Source organism: Mytilus edulis, chromosome 10, assembly GCF_963676685.1.
Source record: "Mytilus edulis chromosome 10, xbMytEdul2.2, whole genome shotgun sequence".
NCBI classification, from domain to species: domain Eukaryota; kingdom Metazoa; phylum Mollusca; class Bivalvia; order Mytilida; family Mytilidae; genus Mytilus; species Mytilus edulis.
This window is the reverse complement of record NC_092353.1, coordinates 57744862-57769325: the sequence shown is the minus strand read 5'-3', so window position 1 is coordinate 57769325 and position 24464 is coordinate 57744862. Positions and strand designations below refer to the sequence as shown.

The 24464-nt window shown below is 31.9% G+C and overlaps 1 protein-coding gene across 1 annotated transcript in view; it reads right to left on the bottom strand.

Moving 5' to 3' along the window:
• The window catches only part of LOC139492853 (E3 ubiquitin-protein ligase rnf213-alpha-like), a 100484-nt gene that overhangs the window by 25136 nt on the left and 50884 nt on the right, over window positions 1–24464 (bottom strand). The window contains exons 35-54 of the mRNA XM_071281004.1: window positions 23787–23952; window positions 23277–23353; window positions 19561–19693; window positions 18674–18781; window positions 18185–18270; window positions 16731–16919; window positions 16313–16448; window positions 15373–15567; window positions 14300–14436; window positions 13588–13795; window positions 12699–13053; window positions 11931–12075; window positions 9831–10168; window positions 8641–8813; window positions 7547–7774; window positions 6104–6312; window positions 5315–5414; window positions 4474–4574; window positions 957–1154; window positions 338–586 (exon numbers count right to left, since the gene is read on the bottom strand). Coding sequence (XP_071137105.1) covers window positions 338–586; window positions 957–1154; window positions 4474–4574; window positions 5315–5414; window positions 6104–6312; window positions 7547–7774; window positions 8641–8813; window positions 9831–10168; window positions 11931–12075; window positions 12699–13053; window positions 13588–13795; window positions 14300–14436; window positions 15373–15567; window positions 16313–16448; window positions 16731–16919; window positions 18185–18270; window positions 18674–18781; window positions 19561–19693; window positions 23277–23353; window positions 23787–23952 — 3531 coding nt within the window. The remainder of the gene's footprint in view (window positions 1–337; window positions 587–956; window positions 1155–4473; window positions 4575–5314; window positions 5415–6103; window positions 6313–7546; window positions 7775–8640; window positions 8814–9830; window positions 10169–11930; window positions 12076–12698; window positions 13054–13587; window positions 13796–14299; window positions 14437–15372; window positions 15568–16312; window positions 16449–16730; window positions 16920–18184; window positions 18271–18673; window positions 18782–19560; window positions 19694–23276; window positions 23354–23786; window positions 23953–24464) is intronic.

Below are 24464 nucleotides of genomic sequence, written 5' to 3'. Positions count from 1 at the left end.
TCCTTCTTTTCTATTTTTGTTATGAAGGATATGTCAGTTGAATGGCAGGAATATAAAAAAAACAATATTCTATACTAGATTTTCTATATAAGGATCATTCAACTCAAATTTGGTTGAAATTGGTCATGTGGTTTATGAGAAAAATATTTTAAAAAGTAAAATGTTAAGACCAACTACATACGCCAAGTGATGACGATAGATAACATTACCCATAAGACTAGCGAGCTAGATTTTTACTTCACAACGAAATTGTTTAACAGATTAATAAAACAATAAATGGCTTTTTCAAAAACAATAATTCAATTTCAAAATAATTACATGTAAATGTCTCAAGTACCTTGTTCTCATCAAATGTTGTAACAGAAATGAACGAACAACTGGAGTAGAATCAATACAATCATTGAAAATTGTCAGTTGCTTGGTGACCTCTTGACCTTTCTTTGTTTGTACAGTGATGTACGACAGTAGTTTGTTAATTATTTCATTCGATGGTGGGGTTCCCTCTGCAAAACATAACTGGGACACAATTTCCATAAAGAAACTGTTACATCGTCTTCTGAAATCCTGGTATGCTAGAACATTTTCACTTAAAAGTAAGCAAATTTCAATATTTAAAAACCTATTAAAATTGAACATACAAGACTTTCTCATAGAATAAAGTATTAGTACAGGAATGTGTCTTCTAAAACATTTACTGCACATATATTTTTTGCACAAGAACTTCATGTATAAAGTATTTGAAAAAAATAAAAATTACAGAAAATGTTTTCTTTCCAATTATTTTTTATCGATGCCTGTGCAAACACAACGTTAAAAGCAATCCAAATGTTATACATTAAGTTTTATACACATTTTATAAAATTCCCAATCCTGATTTATCATGCTACTCTCTCTATATATAATTACAAGCACCATCAACAAATTAAAAACATTTTTTGTTGAAAATATGACTTTACCTCTGATCAGCTGCAACAGGTTGAAAATCTTTCACAAATGGCTGATCACAAGTTGGACATTTTACATCTGGTGATGTGATGGTCTCATCGAAACATCTTCTACATATAGTATGATTACATGGTAGTGTTACTGGCGGACTTGGCTGTGTTTCTTGTGCTCCTGTATATGGTTCATCACAATGAACACACTTCTGTTGGCTGCACACAACAATAATAAAAGTGAATAAATATTGACAGCTTTCACTTGCTGTATAGTAGGCAGAAAAGTACTTCAACTTAGCTGGAGTTGTGTTGCATATGTGCTAAGCATGATCTGATACCAAAAATAAGGAATATGAATAATGAAAAATAAAACAAGGGATCAACCAAGAACAACCATTTGTTCACTGATTTGGCCAACAAGAAATTATTTCTATACAGGTGAAATGATAATTTCTAAAAAAAATTATATGTCTATGACATGAAATCAAACACATCTTGGAAAATATTCTTTATACAATTGCATGTGCTTGTCTGTATATTTATATATTTATGTTGGGTCATATGATTATCAGCATTCTTATAGTCCAGTCAATCTAGCATAAATTTGACCCTAACCTTAAAGTAATTGCAAGAGAAGATTTTTAAGTTTTAATCTGTAGCATTATGCCCCAAATAAAGTTCTTAGCTAATTTTGCCGAAAATGTGATGATGGATAGTTTCTTCGAAAATTGGAAAAGAGATGTCAACAATATGCCAAAGTTAAGAACATTTAAACTTTTACACTCAAACTTCGAAGCCCAATCGTATGTCAGGTCAGTGTTGTCAACAACGTTCTGAATGAGAAGTGGAACATACCCATTGGAGATTGAAAAAGGACGATACCGTGGAACCCCGGCTAACAGACATTTTTGTAAAGCATGCAAATCTTCCTCAGTCGTTGAAGATGAAAAACATTTTCTTATTCTGTGCCCTCAGTACTTATCAAAAGGGAACACATTTTTTAATTGACTTTCATATTCGCACATCTCTCAATTTATCAATATTAAATGACGATGAAATACTCATTCTACTACTTACAACTAAAAGTAAATTTGTATCGAATTATATAATTAATATAACACAATTAAGAGAACAATTAATTTGAATTTGAATTTATAGAACTGAGAAATTACGTTAAATATATATATTTTTTTTCTTTTAATCTTTTTTTGCATTTGTAATTATTGTGTTAGAGTCTAATAGCAGTGCATCATAAGTCTTTGAAGGCTGGATATGTAAATAATGTACTTAAATATGTTGAATTATTATGTAATATCAGGTTGCACTATAAAATAAAACATATATATATATATATATATATTACGGATTACAAATGTGTCGAGGTTTGTGATTGGATAACAACACAGAGATGTCAGTATATATTCAGGAAACTGCCAGGGTATATACGACGTTTTTATCCCCAATTGGAACCTCAAAAACGTCATCATAACACTGGTTACTATGTGACGTAGTCAAAAGCTATCAGACTGTCAGAGGCTCACAGAGGGAAAATAATGACGTGCTTCAGTCAATAATACATTTTTGATACAAAATCACGCATTTTACACTTTTAATACTTAAATTTAATGTTAAAAGTGTTATTATAAATTATTACATACACGATAAAATTATGTTCACAGCAAATTAGAAAATCCTTCACGTATGCCGAACATATCAGATTGGGTTTTCAATATATATGTGTTGTCAACAAATACCTGCACTGGAAAATAACATTAAGTCAGGGGTAATCCGTAATATATGTGTAATTCAGGTCTCAGAAAGGGTATATACTGTGACATTCCCGGCTTAGGGCTTATATCCCCTTCGCCTTCGGCTCATATATATATACACACACAGAAAAAAGTCCTATAAAATATGACTTGAGGAAGACTAAAAAAAAATCACCATTTAAAATTCCAATGGCGATTTGCATTAAAAAAGGAGATTATACTCTGCAAAAAGGCAGAAATATAAATAAAAATTCATACAAAATTATAACTGCACGCTTCTATTCATCAGAATGTATTGATTCTTGCTATTTATAAAGCAGTCTTTAGAGTATAACAAACAACTCTTAAGGTGTTTTCATATCTTTAATCAAGCTACAATCTAGATTTCCTAATTCATTAGTTGACCATTTATTGAATTTTTCGACATGTCAAGGTAGATAATCTCAAATTTAATAAAAATAATGAAGCATGTATTCTTCTTTTTGTGGTTTAAAGTTTTTTTAAACAAGTAAGATGCTGAAAAAAATATAATATACAGATATATACAATACCAAATTTTCACATTATTTTTTCAAAATGGTCACAAAGCCACAAATTTGCAATTTCTTCAATGAAAAATGCACAAAAAAAATAAATACCCATTACACATCGGTTTTGTACATTTCATGAGCAGAAGATTATATAATTTAGTCAATTACCAACTTATAACCCAATCAAAGTATCATACTTTACATAAATTTTAAGAAAAATAACCAAAAACTGACCAAAAGAAGACTCATTTTTGCAGAGTTATCTCCCCTTCCAATGTTAATTTCCATAAGCCTAGGTCATACCTTACTGAATAGCATGAACGGACACCTCACGGATGAAAATAAAAGTTGTCTGTTGACAAAATGTTATACGTTGGGAGTCCGTTGATGTACTGACCGAATAAAATGGACACTCCACGAATGCATAACGGACACACATCGGATATGCAACGTACGAGAAATGGAAACGTACCGGACAGAACGGATGTGGAACGTACATCCAACGGACAAGTACCGGATAAAACAGACACCTAACGGAAGCGTACCGGATAAAATGGATGAACAAGATATAGGGAAAAATTAAAGGCGACAATAATAATACATGCAATTCGCATAAATATTCAAACTGTTTCTGTGTAACTGGTTTTGGTTTGTATTTCAAAATGCCGCTAAAGGCAGTGTCTGGCCTGAATAAGAGCTGATTGATTGTGAAGACGTGTTCTTTCTCTAAGATCCATGAATATGAATAATAAGAATTCATGAACTTTAAGATATCTGACATACCAATAATTGGCATTTCTGACATGAAATTTCCAATAGGCATTTATCCGTTTCAGATCCGTTCATCGTCCGTTTTGAGGTTTCCTCAAGTTCGATTTTATGGGACTTTTTTCTGTGTATATTAAGGGTTTAATGCTGTAGATTAGAACTAAAACATTTTCTGTTGCAATTGGTTTGAGGTTAAAACTTAGTTTGACTGGACTATTAGTAGGTCATCTAGCTAGTGGTTTGCTTTATGACTTTCGGTATAAAATACATGCAAAATGCTGATACATTTTTACAAGTCTATTTTTTTTTTCTTTTAAGACTTTTTGTAATTTGGATTTCTGTTTTAGTATGTAATAATACAGATGTAAATTTGAGTCAAATTGTTGAACCTGAATTTATGCCCTGATAACTTTTCTATGTTAAGAAAGGTGTGTAAATAATAATTAGATAGAAGTTAATAAAACTTACCCAAAAATTTTGGAACTAACTTCTTTGTTGCAGGACTTCAGAAACTTTTCTACCTTTTCAAGGGATTCTAATGTTTTCATATCAGCTTTTGTCTTAAGCATCTAGAACACACAGAAAACAAAATTACTGTTTTTTTCAAATCTGACGATAAAAGGGCAAAATGAACAGATCTAAGAGTTAACAATTGATAATGAATGAATAACACAATAATAGATGGCTGAAATTTTTGATAACTGAATTAATTATTGATTTCAGTATGAACAATGACTTATAATACTATGATAAAATGCACATCTAATATTGACATTTTTTATTTATTGTTCATTTTCTCTGGATTTCAGCCAATTTTTCTTTAGTAAACCCAGTTAAATTGTAAGCTACAAATTTTTTGGTAACCAGAAAATTGAGTAATGGACACACTTCTGCTGACTGTAAATTATGAAAGTGAAAATGCATCACATAAACATTGATTCTAAATTTCAGAAGGTCTTGATTTGTAATTCCTGAAAAAAAAATGTGAAAAAAAAAAAATCAAACATGGCTATTATGTGTATGAAGATGCAAATTTTTAGTACATACATGTAGGAAGTTTTAGATCTCGAGTGATAAATGTGAAAATACATCATACTGTATAGCATATACTTATATGAAGCTTGTTACCCAATATCAGGAAGAAAACAAGAGGTTTGTAGTTTCTATGAAAAATGTGAGAAACATTTCATAGGACAGACAGACGAAACAACAGATTGACCAGTATACCTCTCAATCCATTGCAGTCGAGTTTAATTTACATACATGTATAGAGAGAAATAACCACTCAAAAAATCTAATAACAACTTACAACCCAGAGTGGCATACATCTAGATCTCTTTACTTCTGAATCCTCTGTACAAACATGTTCTATGAATAGCTTCAGCACTGTAGCTCTGGTCCATAGATATCTAGTATGATAAAAATAAAAATGCTTTTGTGGTATTAAAAGCAGAATTTCTCGTGTCTAAATATGAATTGAAGGAAATATTAAGATATGAATGCTCCTTATTGTCAAGAGTCAAATGACTCATTTTGAAGATCCAGGAAGTGTCAAATGGAATCAATTTTCATTGTTACAAATCATACCCGTAGCCAGAGGGGGTTCGGGGGGTTCGGACGAACCCCCAATGAAAACAAATAATGACTGTTAAAGTCAATGTTCTGTTTGAATTGTGACTGTTAAGGTCGATTTTTTGAGGCCAAATAACCCCCCTTTGGAAATTCCTGGCTACGGGCCTGCAAATATTTTACTTTCATATGTGATGCCTACCCTCAAATATGTGACATTCATAAATAAAAATTAAAAAAAACAACATTTCTATTATACTTTTTTTTAAGTCTACAAAAAAAAATAATATCTTTTGACAGTATTGAAAATCCTTCTCAATATGGTAAATTTGACAAAATTATAAAGAAACTGTTCGTAAACCCTGTTGTCTGAATTGGGTTGATATGTCTTGGAAACTGTTCTCGTCTATTTTTTGTTTTTCTTAAGTTAAGCTCATATCTCATTTATTATTAAAGATGTGACACAGAAGTAAAGCTGTCCTCAATAAATCCACACTCTTCTAATCCGATTTCTAACTTCATGTATTACCTTGCTGTAAGAACAGCCTGTGTACATCTTGGAGAAAAGTCATGTCCCTGTTCATTTTCTCTGAAGAATGCAAAGATCCTCTCCACTACAGGTCTGTAATCACATAGGACTCTGATCCACTGTTTTCTACTGCTTGGTTTGTTTAAAGTCTCCGTTGAAGCTGGTTCAAGGTTCTTCAGAAGTAAATGCAAGCCCATTAAATCTAATGTCTAAAAAAAGATCAAATTGAAAAAAATATTTTAAATCCTAACATGTACAATTATATTCAGCAAACACTCCTTGTATGGTATATTTCAAATCCATGTTTGTTTTGAAAAAAGACATTAATCTTTGCTCAATTTTTCAAAAAATTTCAAGCATAAAATCTAAAACTAACAAGAATGTGTCCCAAGGACATGGATGCCCCATCCGCACTATCATTTTCTATGTTCAGTGGACCGTGAAAATGGGATAAAAACTCTAATTTGGAATTATAATTAGAAAGATCATATCATAGGGAACATGTGTGCTAAGTTTCAAATTGATTGGACTTCAACTTCATAAGGGAACATGTGTACTAAGTTTCAGGTTGATTGGACTTCATCAAAAACTACCTCTACCAAAAACTTTAACCTGAAGAGGGACAGACAGACAAATGGATGAACAGATGGAAGGACGAATGGACAAATGAAGGGACACACAGACCAGAAAACATAATGCACATAAATGAGGCATAATAAATGCGGCATAAAAAGAACTTTGTGAGTACATATACCCCATATATGGGACCACATTGTCACTGGGCAAATTTATAAAATCTCAAAAGATTCTAAGTTCAAAGAATCTGACCATTGAAATTAGGTAAAGATGGGGAATCCTGTCCGATTGAAATGTAAACCTTGCAAGGAACCCATATACCAAAAATAATTATCCTTTTACTCACATGTACAATAAGTGAGGATTTTATACATTAAGAAAATTTGGTTAGTGTTTTTTAAGAAGTCACTGAACCATGAAAAGGATTCAAGGAAAATGTATATATGACAGAATCTTGATAACATAAGGAATCTGCATACAAGCTATGATTCTTCCAGGTCTTCTTCTTTCTAAATTATGAAGCTTTATACAAATAGTTAATGACCTAGTAAGATGAGCATCCCAAAGTCTTGTATTCTGCCACTTTTGTAGCAGGTCAGACAAAAAGGTTTTATTATTTTTGAAGAGTGATTAATGAGCTTCGTTGACATATTGCATAGAAATCTCCTTATTATTGAGAACTGTATTATGAACAACTTCATGCCTATTGGTTTTTTGGTTTCATTTGGCCACTGTCAAAAATTGATGCATTTTCTACAACTCTTCATTTATTTAACACAGGTTCTTTTCACAAGTTTTAACAACTATTTCTTCTCTATATGGAAAATTTTAAATCAAAGTTGTCCTGGACCCTTTATTGAAACTTACAATTTCGTCTGTAGTAACAAGATACATCATTTCTTGATCTGTCTGTTCTTGAAATTTTGCAACTTTTTCACAGCATTCAGGCCAAACATGGACAATGTCTGAGAAATTTCTGAAGCGAGCTCTGTGGTGATTAAAAGCAGCATGGCAACCAACAAGGGCTGGAAATAAGCGTCCAGCTTCTCCTTGAATGATTTGTCTACATCCAACCATAATGTTCTCACAGATATTCTAAATAGAAATGATTAAGACGTCATAATAAACATATTTTAATAATGTTGTCAATGCAGAAAATAAAGTACTCACTCACTGTATTCTTAATTTTAAGGAATTTCTAGATAGAAATGATCATGGGTAATTGAATAGATATGATGGTTATGAGTCATTGAATAAAGTTGACTAAAAGTATCAATTCATAACAGTTTTATTTGCATTACAAACAAAAGTGAAACAGTGTCTGGTAAATCTGTAGTATGATAGAGTCCCTGAAGTGGATGATAAAGCACATAAAAAAAGTAGAAACAACAACACTTTAGGGACTGCTGCAGAAATTTTATTGATCGACATGTTCTGGTGATTAGGGAACTGTCATGAATTTTTAGTTTTATATAAAATACATGTTTGCATCTTGTTGATTGATGGCATGTTCAGATAATTTATTATAAATAAACCAAACATAATCAAGTACTACATTAATCCATGATAAAAAAAATCCTAGATTTGCATAGGCGGATCCAGGTTGCGACCTCTATTGATTTATATTTCACAAATCCAATAATTATTTTGGAGTTATCCCCACGTTGATCTGCCCAAAGTTTAATGACGTCATTTGCCACGAGAAATAATATTTTCATCTGCAACAATGTGGAGACTCAAGATGTAAAGACATCGAAGAGAAAAGTTATATTCATTCTGAGAATGATAAAAAAGTTCCCAGTGTATTTAATTTGTAAAATAACATGGGATTGAGCTACACCTTTCTCTATGGATTTGAAACTATATAACTTACCTGTATGGTGAATATTTCAAACAAAAATTTCTGATAAATTAATCATAATGCTACATTTGGCAAAATTTTAGAAAATATCCTATCTTACCAATTGTTCTGGTTCTGATTTAACAGGATAAGCCATGTGTACAAAATCTTTGATGTAACAACGAATGACCTCTTGAATACTAGTTCCTTCTATTTGAGACAGGATTTTACCCAGTGAAGTGGATTCCAATATACTGGCTGTTTTCAATACCAGTTTAAGCATGCCATGGTTTTCTGGAATCAAACATAAATTTGTATATAATCTGCAGGAACAAATTTTTGTTTCAATTTTGCATTTGTTTCCATGTTCCATGTTTTTTAAATTAGAAATACCAGACATAATGCAATGTCAAAAGAAGTTAAACTGACAAATACATTTGCAGTTTCAATGTATGTAATTTAATTAGAATAGTATTGACAAACATGGAGTACATTCTAAGATAAGTTAATAAAGAAGCTTTACAAAATTGTGGTAAATTGCCCCGTCATCCCCGAACTTAAAATATAAATTCCATGGAAAGAAACCTCAAGGGTTGACTAAGGTAGTCATTCTTTGGACTTAACCCCTCCATCAAGTATAAACATGCAGTGATATCTGGTCAGAATAGCTATATATATAAATAAATATATTGGGAGTACAGATTCAATGGTTGGTGAAGAGAGAATGCCACTCTCCATGATAAAAGCCCTTGCAACAAATATTTGAGACGCCTTTGGTGACCTGTTACATGACAATATTTCTGCCCCTTTCAATTAGTCTCCTTTTGCAGTGGCACTCAAGTTTTCACCCTCATCCCAATTATAAAACTTTGCAGAACAGACCTATTGTATTTATAGTTAATTTGTTCTCATCTTGGAAATGAATAAACTATTTGTTACTCAGCCTTAATACAAACAAATATCAACCAATCCACATGAAGACTACAAACAAACACATATGTCTATTAAAACTTTTTCAAACTGTTTCAGTTCTATTTACCATACATCTTATTATGCAGTATATTTACATAAACTACACAATGGTTCCCATCTAGCGGAGACAGGAACTGTTTACCCTTGCACAGAGCAAGAGTTCACCACCAACTTTTTATGCCTGGAGTTTGTGTAGCAAATTCTTTTGTATTTGTGATCAGTTGTTTGTTCAGATTTCTTCATATGTGTTCATATTCATTCATTTTTTAGGTTTGTCTTTTTTAAAGTTTTAACTGTATCTTACTCCTTTTTACACATGTGTGATCATGTAATACATACCATGGATGCCTGGTTCCTCAAATGTAGTCTTCATAATTTCCTCAATCTGCCTGTATATCAGCCATGAAAATGGCATTCCAGCTAAGAATCCTCCACCTTCATAAGCTGTACCCTGCACAACATGTTCAGCCATCATTTGGTGTGGTAGATTGGGCGAGTGTGTGTAATGTAACTGTGTTACCTGGGGACAATTTAGAATTTCTAGCCACGCAAATTTCTGCCAATGATGAGCTTGTTCACTCATTACAATATTCATATTGCAGTTCTTGTCTATAAAAGCAATTATGCCAGCTAGTAAACGGGCTAATTTCTCTTCTAAACACTGTATTGCTGCTCTCCTGAAAGAAAGTAAGCAAATTAAAATCATGTACTTCAGAAAATTCGTCCTCTGAAAATATTAAGCTATTGAAATCTAGTATAAAAGTTAATCAATTTTTTTTTTTTTATAAAATAATAATTACATTTCATAATTTTTATTGTCTTATGCATGATAAAAGTTATTTTTCATTTACTATCAAAATACATCATATATGATTGCATTATACTTTCCTTATCAGCTTTACATAAAATGCTTCACTGAGCGCAGCCTGATACAACCGCAAAGTTTAAACCCTGAACAGCTGTGGCAAATTTGGACACAATATTCAAGCTTGATTCCGTCTGAATTTGGATTGTGACCAAATTTTTGACATAGTATAGGTTTCTGACACAAAATAAATGTCAAGATCTTACAAATCTATTGCACAAAACTGTGTAATTAAAGATTCTTCTTGAAAATTTAAAAAATTGAAAAGTTTTGAAAAAAGAATTTGAACCCCTTAAAGAAATTTGAACCCACAAATGTTTTGAATCCCCCCTTTGAGCAATAACACCCTCACTTAATCCCAGCCTTTCCTTTGGAGTATGTAACCTTGTAGTCCGATTTCAGAGAGATTCATATTCTTAAACAAGAGTTATTGTCTGGAAACTAGAAAATGCTTGTTTTTGGCCCCTAATTCCTGCATGAATTTGGCAATTACCCCCAAATTCAACCCCAGCCTTCCTTTTGTGATATGGAACCTTGTCAGAGAGATACATACACTTACACAAAAGTTTTTGCCTTAATAACTTAACAGTTGGCACAGTAACCCCCAAAAGGAATCCAAACCTTCTACTTGTGATATTTAACATTGTGGTACAATTTCAGAGCAATGGAAATACTTATACACAAGTCAATATCTTGAAAGAAGAAAATACGCTTCTTTTGGTCCAGTAGATGTAGCAGATTTTTGTAAAAGATTACAAAAGTTTACAAAAAAATGTTAAAAGTTGACTATAAAGGGCAATTACCCCTTAACCACCAAAACTTAATCTTGTTCACTGATCCATGAAATGAGGTCGAGGTCAAGTGAAAAATATGTGATGGGCATGAGGACCTTGCAAGGTACGCACATACCAAATATAGTTATCCTATTACTTATAATAAGAGAGAATTTAACATTACAAAAATCTTTTTTTTTAAGCAGTCACCGAACCATGAAAATGAGGTCAAGGACGTTAGACATGTGACTGACAGAAACTTTGTAACATGAGGTATCCATATGCAAAGTATGAAGCATCCAGGTCTTCCACCTTCTAAAATATAAAGCTTTTAAGAAGGTAGCTAACGCCGCCACTGCAGCCAGATCTCTATCCCAATGACAAGCTTTCTGCGACAAAAATCGCAGGCTTGACAAAAATACAGTATTTTTCATCTTTAAAAAATGAGCTTGCATAACTATGATCAATATTTCTATTAAAGTTGCATTGAGTGAACCAACACCTTCTAATGGTACAAGCTGGTAGAGAATAATCAGGATGAATACTCGGAGGTATGCTGCAGTTGTCATTTTAACATCGTCAAATCTATTATTGTGACGTAAAGTCTTGTTAACCTTTTTAACCCCATATGCATTGCATTTTATGTACTTCAGTATTTGTTTTTTTTGTTTAAACTGTCCTGAAGAGGCCACCGTAAGTGGCGAAACATGTAGATCATAATAAAGAATTTCCTTGCAGTAATCCATGATGTCATTGTCTATGTGTAGCAATATTTCTATTAAGTAAAAAAAATAAACTAACCTGAAAGTTCCAGCACTGTTAATATGATCTGGATTTGATGCCTCTGTAGAAAGCCATTCTTTGTGTAACTCACTTTCCTGGTCCTCCTTCTCTTTTAGTAAACATTGTAAATGGACTGCTATTCCACTCAAAAATGTATTTCCTTCTAAAATCAAACACAAACTACTACTGTTTAAATGAACCAAAAAATAGTTGTTTATAGCTAAAACACATGCCCTTATCAGTACTATTGTTAAATTTTTGAATAAAATGAGCAAGTTCCGTAAAGGTCATATTTGGCCCAATCCCAGCCTTCCCTTTGTAGTATGGAACCTTCTAGTACAATTTTGGAGAGATATATACACTCAAACACAAGTTATTGTCTGGAAACTACAAAAATGTTTGTTTTTGGCCCTGTTTGCCCCCCCCCCCATTCCTGCATGTTTGCCCCCAAACTCAATCCCAGCCTTCTCTTTGTGAAATGGAACCTCTTGATACAATGTCAGAGTGATCCATACACTTACACACAAGTTATTATCTGGAAACTAAAAAATATAATTGTATTTGGCACCATTTTGGCCCTTTATTCCTAAACTGCTAGTACCGTAATCCACAAAATCTATTCCAATCTTCCTTTAGTGATATTGGACTGTCCTGTAAAATTTCATAGAGATCCTTCCACTTAAACTAAAGCTAAGGAAACCAAATGTGTCTTGATAACGCAGATGATGATGACATAGCATTATATCAACCCCAAAAAAATTTTGGCGGTCTTATAAAAACTCTTACCCTGTTCATGGCTATTTTGAATTAAATTAAGAACCATTCTAATTCTTTCAGTTGTTCTTGGTGAATCTTTTTCAGGATCTTTAACCATAGACAGAGCTGAATGAACACAGTTCATTATCAGCGACAGAATGTCAATTTGTTCTTTTCTTTTTAATTTTTCATGTGAAGATTCTACATCCATATCTGGTTCCTCGTCTTTTTCTGCATCCATCTCCATATCTTCAGTTGGAGGTGTCATGTCTTTATACACATCAAAGAATGCGCTTACTGGCTTATGGTACATTTCAACAAAGGAAGGCATTTTATCAGGTGGAGGACGCAGATCATCAATATGCAAGGAATGCCATAAACCACACTAAAATACATGTATAAGTTAAACCACACTAAAATACAATTTTAAGTGAAAGAGAAAGTCAAAATAAGTGCTTAATTGTAAAACAAAAAATTGTCAAATTTTAAAATCCTATTCAGTTTCACAAACTAATACATTGTTGAGGCCGACGCTGCTGGAAAACAGCATACCTATGTTTCGCTTTTTTACTCCATCAAGGCGAGATAAAAACTGACATGTGGTGCAATTTAAAAATGTATAACCATATTTTAAAACCCTTTAACCTAATGTTTTTTTTATGTTACTGGCTTGCTGTCTCATTGACAAATACATGTACCCAATGCTTCCTTTTATTCATAAAAGTTTATTTTGCATGCAATACAAAGTGACTTAAGACAGGTTACGTTACAGAAGGTGATTTTGATATAAAGAATGCTAATGAAAGCACAGTTTTGTTATAAAGTATATATAGGGTTTTCTGTTATGAATAAAAAAAAAAATAGCGTACATTGTATTCTGTAATCTTATACATTATAGAAACCAATTGTAAAAACTTGCCTGAAAGCCAGTAAAATTGCTTCCAGCTACTCTTGGAAGTTGAACAATCAAGACAACATGAATATTTCCTGAATGTTTTTCCATAATCTGTTGCAACTCCCCCTGTATACTGTATCTAGCACAAGCTATCAAATCAGCATTCTGGTCACCACAGTCACACTGGACAATAAGTAAGCTGTCTACGGTCATACTCTTTTCCAATGAAAATCTGAAAACATGTATAACTAGTGTAAAATCACCAACAAGAATGCAGACATCATAACTTTTACTAACAAGATTTTAAAGTTTTAAATCTTAGGTACATCATAACCTTTCTTAGCCACAGCTATCATCTGTTTTTTTTTCTTAACCAGATTATAATCTAGAATGAAATATTTATTATTCATAAGATAGAATAATTTTAGAGAAATAATTAATACAATAGAAATAAGAAGATGTGGTATGTGTGTCAATGAGACATAATAAGTCACCATTCAAGGCTATTTTTCAAATTTTCAAATTGGTAAAAGCCATTGCGCCCACATTCTAAAAAGTCCTCATTTTTTTTTCTTGAAACTTTTAATAAGGACAATTAGTCAGACTAACTCATGGCCAAAGTATATTCCAAACTCTCGTTCAAAATTAATGGGAAATAAATTTCTCAATTATTCCTGAAATTTGTTGACTACCAATTGTTTAATTGGAACAATAATCTCTGAATTAATGTTGTTACCTTATTTGCCTACAAAATTGTTGTTCAGTATCAAATGACTGTAGAGTCAGTAACGTCATGTTCTGTCTCTGTATTGGAAGGACTTGACATAAATCTTCCAAATCTGGTGTTGAAAGTAACTTGGAATGTGTTGTCACCTATAAAATATTTATCAGCAAGTGAAAGTGTGAGCTACTGTTCATTGGTGATACCGGTACCTGGCCTGCCCAAATATTTCGTTTAACATAACGTTGTTAAGTGATGAATATGAAAATGCATCACACAGTAAGCTGACTTATATAAACCCCAAAACCAATTTTCAGAAATCCTTGTATCGTGTACGCAGTTCCTAAGAAAGATGCAACGAAATTTTTTAACTTGGCTATCAAGTGTAAAATGATACAAGTATTGGGTAAACAGGAAGTTGCTGAGTGATGAATCTGAAAACCCATCACAGGATTATAACTGACTGATATAAACCCTGAAACCAAATTTTAGAAATCCTGGTATTGTAGTACCTGAGAGAAATGTGACGAAAATTTTCAACTTGTCTATCATGTGTAAATTATTATTATACTTGTGTTAGGTAAAAAGGGAGTTGCTGAGTGATGAATCTGAAAAGGCATCACACAGTATAGCTGACTTATATAAACCCTCAAACCAAATTTCAGAAATTCTTATGACGTAGTTTGGAAGAAGATGGGACGAAAAGTATTCATGGGGAGGACAGACAGACAGATGGATGGACTGAGGACAAAGGTCTGAGGGACAGACAAACAGAGGTAAAACAGTACACCCCCTTTTTTAAAGCGGTAGTACAATTATAAAGGTTTTAGCCAACCTTTGTAGGAACCAGAGCAAATTTTGTTGTCCAAATAATATTATAAAAAGTCAGACAATAGATCAATTATATAAATACATTTGTTGTTTTAAAAAAAATCACTAATCATAACCAGAGAAACACATAGTAGAAACAACCTTTTAATATTAACTAGTTGCTAGAAAACAAATAACATTGAGAATGGAAACAGGGAATGTGTCAAGGAGAAAACAACCTGATGAATGTTTGAAGCTGTAAAGACATTCATTTTTACCTGAGCAAAAAGATTAGCTTTCTTCTCGTCTATGACTTGATGACACAGATACTGTAGTAGGCTGTCATGATGTTGATGCTGAAAGTAAATCTGCATCATCTCATCTTTCTTGTCTCTGAGTTTTGTTGACTTTAGTCTCATCACAGCATCCGGAGCTGCACACCAAAGAAGTGTAGTCTTTGCATCAAGTAAAATCTAGAATAATAAAAACATTTTATTGTAATGGTTTGTGTGCATTAAACAAATCAAAGGAGATACAGGGTACATGGCATTAGGGTAGTTATGATGCACAAAACCAAGACACATGAGGTACACAATTATTTTTTATATCGTTGCTCAAAGAACAATAATTCTACCTATTGAAAGCACTAAACAAATCAGCTGAACGTTTTTAATCACGTTCTATTGTTAAGAAAATACGAAGCTTTAGTGTTTGTCAAACTGCTATACATCCAACCATTATTTTCTTATTATGTGTCTGGTTCAAGTTTTTTGAAATTTTGATATTTTAGTCAAAGGTTCAAAGTAAATATTTTGTCAAAATTTTATGAAAATTAAAAAGAGCTGAATTAATTTTAGTCAATGTGTTAGGTATCACTTCAAAAGGTCACCTCTCTTGAGCTGTCACTTTTAATACTTTCAATGAGTGACTGCTTAATAGAGTTTGCCTGTAATTGCATTGCACTTAATCAACAAAAAAAATGTGAAAGACAGAGTAACAAGAACCCATTGCTAAAACAATTACAGTGCATATAAGTGGCTGTCAAAGTGACAGAAGACCAGATTTTTTAACATTTATTTTTTGTCCAGACATATTTCAATATCACAAGGACTATAACTCTGCCAGCCTAGATGCCTGCCCGCCGTAAACCCTCAAATATATAACTGGTTTTTCATTCTGAAATTCACTAAAAAATTTAGTACTGAATATCTGACAAACCTCTTGACAAATGCTTTGTTCAAAATCGTCATAAGGGCATTTTTTGTCTTCAAACAACTGCATGATAATGGCAGCACATGTATCTGCATGGTAACCCATAAAAACTTCTCCAATGCTTCTCTCCTTCTTTTTGTCCCTGAGAATAAACACAATTCACTAAAAATGATGAGTTTTTTTTTGTTTTTTTTAAAGATATAAGGGTAATTTTAGAGCTTGTCATACTATATTTACAGCTTTAAAGTTTGTATGCTGACCACGAAATGTGTTTTGGTTCATTACATTGTTAGTTTGCTGTCTAACAGAGGTATTTCCTTATTCTACTTCTACTATCATTTATTTCTCTTTACTAAGTACCTTTCATTAAATATGACATTTCTTGAATTATTTTTTTAACTTTTTATAACCAACACAAAATTACCTTTGTGTTAAATGTACAGGTGTTTCTACATGACAGAAATCAATGACCCAGTCTTCCAGTTTGTTAGCTAACATAAGTTGTGCCTCAGATAACATTGTACTCAAGGAGAGCACATGTTTCTCTAGACGGTTGATCAGAGGTATTGGAAACTTCTTATAAACCAGCTCTTTCTCAGCTACAACTATCAATCTGTATTAAGAAATGCATTTTATTCACCATTTATGTTTATTTCTTTGTAAACTAAGTGACAAAGGAAGCATAACACAAAACAATCAGTAAATAATGACTGAAATTGGCTTATATCCAGCTTACATGTTTTACTCCGCCACATTCTGTATGTATGTGCCTGTCCCAAGTCAGTAGCCTGTAATTTAGTAGTTGTAGTTTGTTGCTGTTTTACATATTTGTTTTTCTTTTATAATTGTTTTTACATAAAGTAAGTAATTAGTTTTCTAGTTAGAATTGTTTTACATTTGTCATTTTGGCACCTTTTTATAAGTATGGGCTTTGCTCATTGTTGAAGACCGTACAGTGAACTATAGTTATCTTATCTTCCTTTTATCAATTTCTTGTTAATACAAAAAATAATTATTGCAAACCCTATCTTAGTTTTCCATAGATTCACCTGCAAGTTACCTGTCCATTTAAACTTTTGTAAGTCCTATTGTCCCATCTAACAAATACAACAGGTATTGTTCTCTGTGTAGTTTATTCACTGGGACCTTTAAATTTCTTCTAGGAGAAATATATCACTCATTGATTAATTTACCTGACCAAAAAATTATCTTCTTTTTTATTGAAATACTTCTAATAACTCACATAAACTGTATGCAATATTGTATTTATTCAATATTATCATTAATGTATTTTCAATCTGTTCAATATAAAATCTGGTTTAATACTAAAAAGTTTATTTCAGACACATTTTTTAGTATTTTCCAATGAATTTACATGTTTTTGTTGTTGTTCATTTATAGACTTATGTTTATGAAGACTTTAATTTAAAAATAATAATATTCAATTTTTTATTTATCAAACACACAAAAATATTGAATATTTGATCAGAAATCAACTTTTAATTTTTGAATCAGTATTACAAAATTAATGTAATATTGAACACATTAAAAACGAGTTACTCCAGGTATCGAATAAATACAACACCACATGCAGTTTTGTGAGTCCTTACTTAGTATTGGTATAAGTATTTTTTCTTCATTGACAGTTCAATTTTTTACTCAGGTAGATTAATCAATGAGTGATATATTTCTCCTAGAAGAAATTTAAAGGTCTGAGTGAATAAACTACACAGAGAACAATACCTGTTGTATTTGTTAGATGGGACAATAGAACTGCCAAAAGTTTAAATGGACAGGTAACTTGCAGGTGAATCTATGGAAAACTACGATAGGGTTCGCAATAAATGTCACATGAACATGACAAACAATAACAAATACCTGAATTCTTTATGGACTTTACATTTGACTCTATGACTTCCAAGACCAAGGTCCACATATCTCTCCCCACCGTAATGCACATAATACTAAAATGAAAATAAATATGATATTAATTTAGACAGATACTCCAACAACACATACATCTTAATATTTGTCTTAATAATTAAGACTTATAGTAATATTAGCTTCAAATGAATATTATTTGAAGAAAATAAACTAATCCGAGAATTTAAATAAGAGTACAATTATGATTTTATAAAATATATATAACACATAAATAGTATCATAATAATTTTGGTAAATTATTTGGATAATTGGCCTCTAACTCTGTTCCTAAACTTATTGCCTTTGTATTTCTCACATATTTTAAAACATCAATCATGTTTTTTTTTAATATATCAAATATCTATGATAATTGGGCAACTGCCCAATCATGTATTTTTTTAGTCCATTTTCATAAACCTTAAGCTTATTCTTTCTTGTACTGACCTGATTCAGTGCATCATACAAACTTTCATACAAGTTTTCTAGATTTAGTAGTATAACAGTACTTCCTGTTTCCATACAGACTTTGATGCGGTTGATGTTTCTACACACCTAGGAAACAAGATATAAATCTTAGATTTTGTACATTATAAACTTATATGAAGTGCTTACATTCAAACAGCACTTTAGAAAAAAAAATCTTGTTGAAGCTGACATCTATGTCTAACACTTTTTATTAAAACTGCCATGATTTGTTGAATAATTTCAGGGTTTCACAATTTAAACTCTGCAAAGGTTCAGAATGCATCCATATGTAGGTCTTCTTACCCATGCATTTGTTTTTAACACTGAGGTTGTGAGTTCAACCCCACTCTTGCAGGTGCACTCTACTCCAATCTTAATTGACTAGGATTGTCAGTTTTACTATGGAAGTTTAGTGGTTTTTTTCCGGGCACTCCAGCTTCCTCCATCAACAAAAACTGGCCGCCACAAAATTTCCCAAAAGCAGTGCTTAATAGTGGCGTTAAAATCACAAAAATCAAATCAAATCTTACCCACTTTTAAGTTTAAACAATTTTATAAGATATAAAACAAAACTCTATTATAGATTAGCATTTTCTTATGCAAACAATGTTTCATAATATAATATATTAAAGTGTCAAAGGTATATATCGGATAAATCTTAATATTCCACTTAATTAATTATTTGGATTTAAATGAATGTTGATTGCAATAATAATCTTCTAAGCAACAATCAATAATTCAACAGAACCAATATGTTGTGGATGGAATTGATGATAATATCATCATAATTCTACCCCCCCCCCCCCTTAAAATGAGATGCCAAAGTTCACTTGCACATATTTTTCACTTTTCATCACTATGCATACCTGTGTATATTCCTGGTCACTTGGGAAACTACTTCCAAATATCACCTGAGCATTATGCATCATCAATATCTTCTGTTGTAAAATTGCTAAATCTCCATAATTTTCAGTTAACAATAACAGGTATCTGGTCTCACTGTAAAACACAATTTTTTAACCAATTTCTAATGGTATGAAGGCAAACAAATGCATAGATTTTCCATTATACTCAATGGCAAGTATAGAACTCAGTTTTTAAACAATTTAAGTTTTTAAAGAGTATATACATCATACAAGCCTATTCATAACAAATCTCCATCTTCCCCTGAGTATCATATTCCCTGCTTAAATGTTGGGACAATATTGTGAGACATCATGTGGTCCGAGACCACCATTGTCGTCCCTTGATTTTCGTTGTTCACAAATATAGTCCCTAGTGTTGACAGTGGGTTACTTGCCATTAATTTTTATACCCCTTCCAAATTTATTTCTCCATGTTCACTGCCTCAAATTGCAAGAAGGGGGTTGAAATTACACTGTAAAAAAATTTGGGTCCAGAATTTTAAAGGAAAGTAGTGATTTGGTCCAGCTGAAAAAGGTTGAAAATGAGCACTTCGGAAGCTGTCAAAAGATTTCAAGACGCCCTAAACATAAAATTGGCCATATTTTGAGTTAGAGGCGATGAAGTTTTCTATAAATTTGATATAATTTGTCCCAAAAGTAGTACAACACACTGTAAAAGTTTCTTTGAGAAAGCGCAGGTGGGATTTTTTTTATTTTCATTTATGTTCTAAAAGAAATGCACTACGAATTAATTGTGTTCTCGGACCTAAGAGGTGAAATCTGTAAATATAGAATTTGTACTCTGGCAACTTCCCTAAATGATTTGATGGTGTCAACTTGTCAAATAGCATGAAACTAAAGGATTTAAACTTTTATTTTATAGAATTTCTGCCAAAACGACCAATTTTGACATTTTATGGTCAAAATAGGCATTTTATAACTTTTTCAATATTGATGCATAAATGGCATCCTGACTTTCTATCTGACAGGTTTTTATGTGTCAATATTTGTGTTTCTATGCCTTTACCTGCTTCTTTTACTTATTTATGAACTCTGAATCTACAGAAAAGAAGTTTATCTCAGATAAAATGTGCAAAATGTGTTGTATGAATGACCCTTGTCTAACGCCTTGTTTGGATGAAGGCAATAGTGGGAAGCTTGGTATATAAAATTTGATGTCCATATTAGAGACTTCACTAAATTTGTATCAAATGCACTTTACAATGTCTATTGTACCTGTTCCATTTCACATACTATATTTCTTTTCTTCTGTAGGATAGCAAGTGGTTTAAATATAAGCCTGTTGAGAATAAATTGCATGAAAGTTTTTCCCTAAAAAGGCAAAAATCTTTGTTTCAGCCCATACTGCTTGTAAGAAAAGTTATTTGCAAGAGTCTTTTTGTGCTCAGATTTGTTGTATCATGTCACATGAGTATAGAAATGATAAAAAAGACACACATTTTTAATTTTTATAGCCTCAATATGCATTTTTAAATGTAAATATGTGGCACGGCCTTAATTGACCCTAAATTTTTTCCAGTCTTACTTGGCCTAAGACCCTTTTAAACTAATATGATATGTTATTTGTAACTTTTCTTTCCATTTAAAGTACTTTAAATACATATGTAAGGATTATTTATAACCAAAAAGCTTCACAAATTTAAAATTGCTGGAAAATATTACATCTTCATGTAAGGCTCCACTTCATTGAAAAACCTGAATTTTTAGGCGCAGGCTCATATAAATTTGACTTATGAATAATTATGCCAAGTCTGATAAATCAAATGAGTACTCTATTGCTTTTAGTACATGATAAGTTATATATTAAGGCATTTAACAAGTATTTTTTTGCAATATTTAAATTTTTAAAGCCCCAAATGTTGATAGTTGAAATTTTTCAATTTTAACGTCAAAATTTTACACGCAAAGATGAGTATAGAACTAAACTTAATGTCTATAATATACATCCTATTGTCATGAAACTTTGTAAGTAGTGTTATAATACATTAAGCTTTGTTCATACCAAGTTTTTTTAAGATTTGTCTACTCTTTCTACCCTATTAGGTCCGAGACCACCATTGTCGTCCCTTGATTTTCGTTGTTCACAAATATAGTCCCTAGTGTTGACAGTGGGTTACTTGCCATTAATTTTTATACCCCTTCCAAATTTATTTCTCCATGTTCACTGCCTCAAATTGCAAGAAGGGGGTTGAAATTACACTGTAAAAAAATTTGGGTCCAGAATTTTAAAGGAAAGTAGTGATTTGGTCCAGCTGAAAAAGGTTGAAAATGAGCACTTCGGAAGCTGTCAAAAGATTTCAAGACGCCCTAAACATAAAATTGGCCATATTTTGAGTTAGAGGCGATGAAGTTTTCTATAAATTTGATATAATTTGTCCCAAAAGTAGTACAACACACTGTAAAAGTTTCTTTGAGAAAGCGCAGGTGGGATTTTTTTTATTTTCATTTATGTTCTAAAAGAAATGCACTACGAATTAATTGTGTTCTCGGACCATGTATAATGTACATAAGATTTTGAACTCTTTTTTTTTATATAACGATAGCAAAATTCATTATCGTGTTTAAATTTATCTAATAATTAACTTTTGATCCATACTGTTTGAATGTGTATGTCCTGTTTAGTTATAAAAACTAGTGGATTAATAGAAAACAAAATGTATGCAAACTAATATTTCATTTCAAGATTCAAGATTCAAAGTTTTATTTAGAGTCGATATTCAAAAAACTATATAACACAAGCTCTAGTGAGCTTTTCAAATCGACTTAATAACAAAATACAATACACACACACAATACAATACACACATACAAAAGTCATGAAAACAACACAATTTTAAACAAATAATGCATTATTAAGTAAGATACCATAAATGACATATACAAGTTAAAAGCATATAGTACACTTAAAACATAGCACATGTTAATAATAAGATTGCACAAATCATATAATCACACAAAAAATAAAAGTAAAAATAAAACAGGCATAAACACTATATGCATGAACTGCACTAGCATGAGCTGTTACTTGGATCCCATGTTTGTACCAATTTTTTGAATTAGTCCAAAGATGTTTCCATTCGACAATGGTTCGGTAGCTCATTCCAGATTTGTGCAGCATTATAGCGAAACGATCTTAAGCCATACTTAGTAGTTCGAACTCTTGGGAGTACTGCTGTTTCCTGTGATCTTAAATCATACTTGTGTGATTGTCATATTCAGGCAGTAAACAAAGCATAGGCTGGAACAAAACATTTATTTCCCTTGGCGTCGGTGGATATGAAGATTTGCTCACCATAAAAAAATCATATTTTCCTCGGGGACAGCCCTCGTGAAATTTGAATATTTTTGGGTGAACATATCTTTATATCTCTCTCTCAGGAACGGGAAATAAATGTAAAGTGTTAGTTTTGAAGTTCTTCTTGTAAGACTTCAAATCCAACATCCTTCAATGGATTCTAATAGTAAATTGATCTAGGTAAAATAATCCTCTCATATTTATTTGTTATCATCACTAAAGTAACAGATTCCTATATATCTTCTTTGTGTGTATAACCAAACAAAAGCAGCAAAAACAACCACAAAAGTACACACAAGGTTTACGAAATATTTCCTTGGTGCATTATACAATCTTAACTTTAAGTTACACCAATAATTACCCTGTAAGTGTACTGTCACCATCCAAACAGGCTTTGATCATTCCTCCAGATGAACAATCAGGATCACCTTCCAGCTTCTGTGTAACAATAAATTGTCTGATGTAATTGAAAAGTAGTAATGTTTATATGGACAACCTTTTAATTTCACTCAAAATTTAACATGAACCATTATTTTTGAAGATGTTAAATATTGTTGATCTAAAAGTAAATGGAATAAAAAACTATATTAAATAAACAAAAATGAAAATAATCAAATTGAATGTGCTTGCTACCAATGGTCACGGGTCAAGAATTCAGGTTTCTTTCATGCTGTAAGGTGAACCTAACATTAAACATTGGTGTGAATTGATCACTGGAACACATATAAAATAGGATCCCAGTTTAAAGATATCTAATTAGAGGTTATTTTCTATCCACAAACATCCATTTAAATAGAAAAATCCTTATGGATCATTAGAAGATCTGAAGTTTAACAAAAACACATCAAACTCACATATTACATAAACATACTCTATCATGCATTCCAACTGTGGAGTCCTTTAAACATTGACGGAATATTTCAACCGAGTTTATATTCTCTAATCCTCCAAAGTTTCTCATGATAGCATGTTTTAACTGAAACCATGTAGGCTTATGGTCTGTTCTGGCAGCAAAGGCATACACCATTTTAATCAAGCTTAAATAAGTAAACACGGTCATACAAACAAATTTCTCTGACTAGTTTAAACATTTTATTTATCCGTATTTGTATCAAAAATTTAACAAATATTTGTTAAAATTTGCTGTCATCAGTTTTTACATCATTTAGGGATTATGTACCCTTGTGTTGATTCAATGCTAATCATATGGAAATTTAATTGAAAATTGACACAGCCTGGCTTCCCGGGCTCCTTCTACTCTCATATTTGTCAATTCTATGCGGGGTAGATAGAGGATTATTGCATGCAGTGCTAGCAATGATTTCCTTAAAAAAGTTTATAAATTTAGATATTGGCTAAAACAAATATAAATATGGACCAATTCAAGCACTGATTCTTTGTCCATATAATTGGCCTTAAACAGATAAATGTTTCATTAACAACCATATCACATCATAATGGTTCTCTTATTGCGAACCCAATTGTACCTTTCCATAGATTCACCTGATAGTTACCTGTCCATTTAAACTTTTGTCAGTTCATTTGTCCC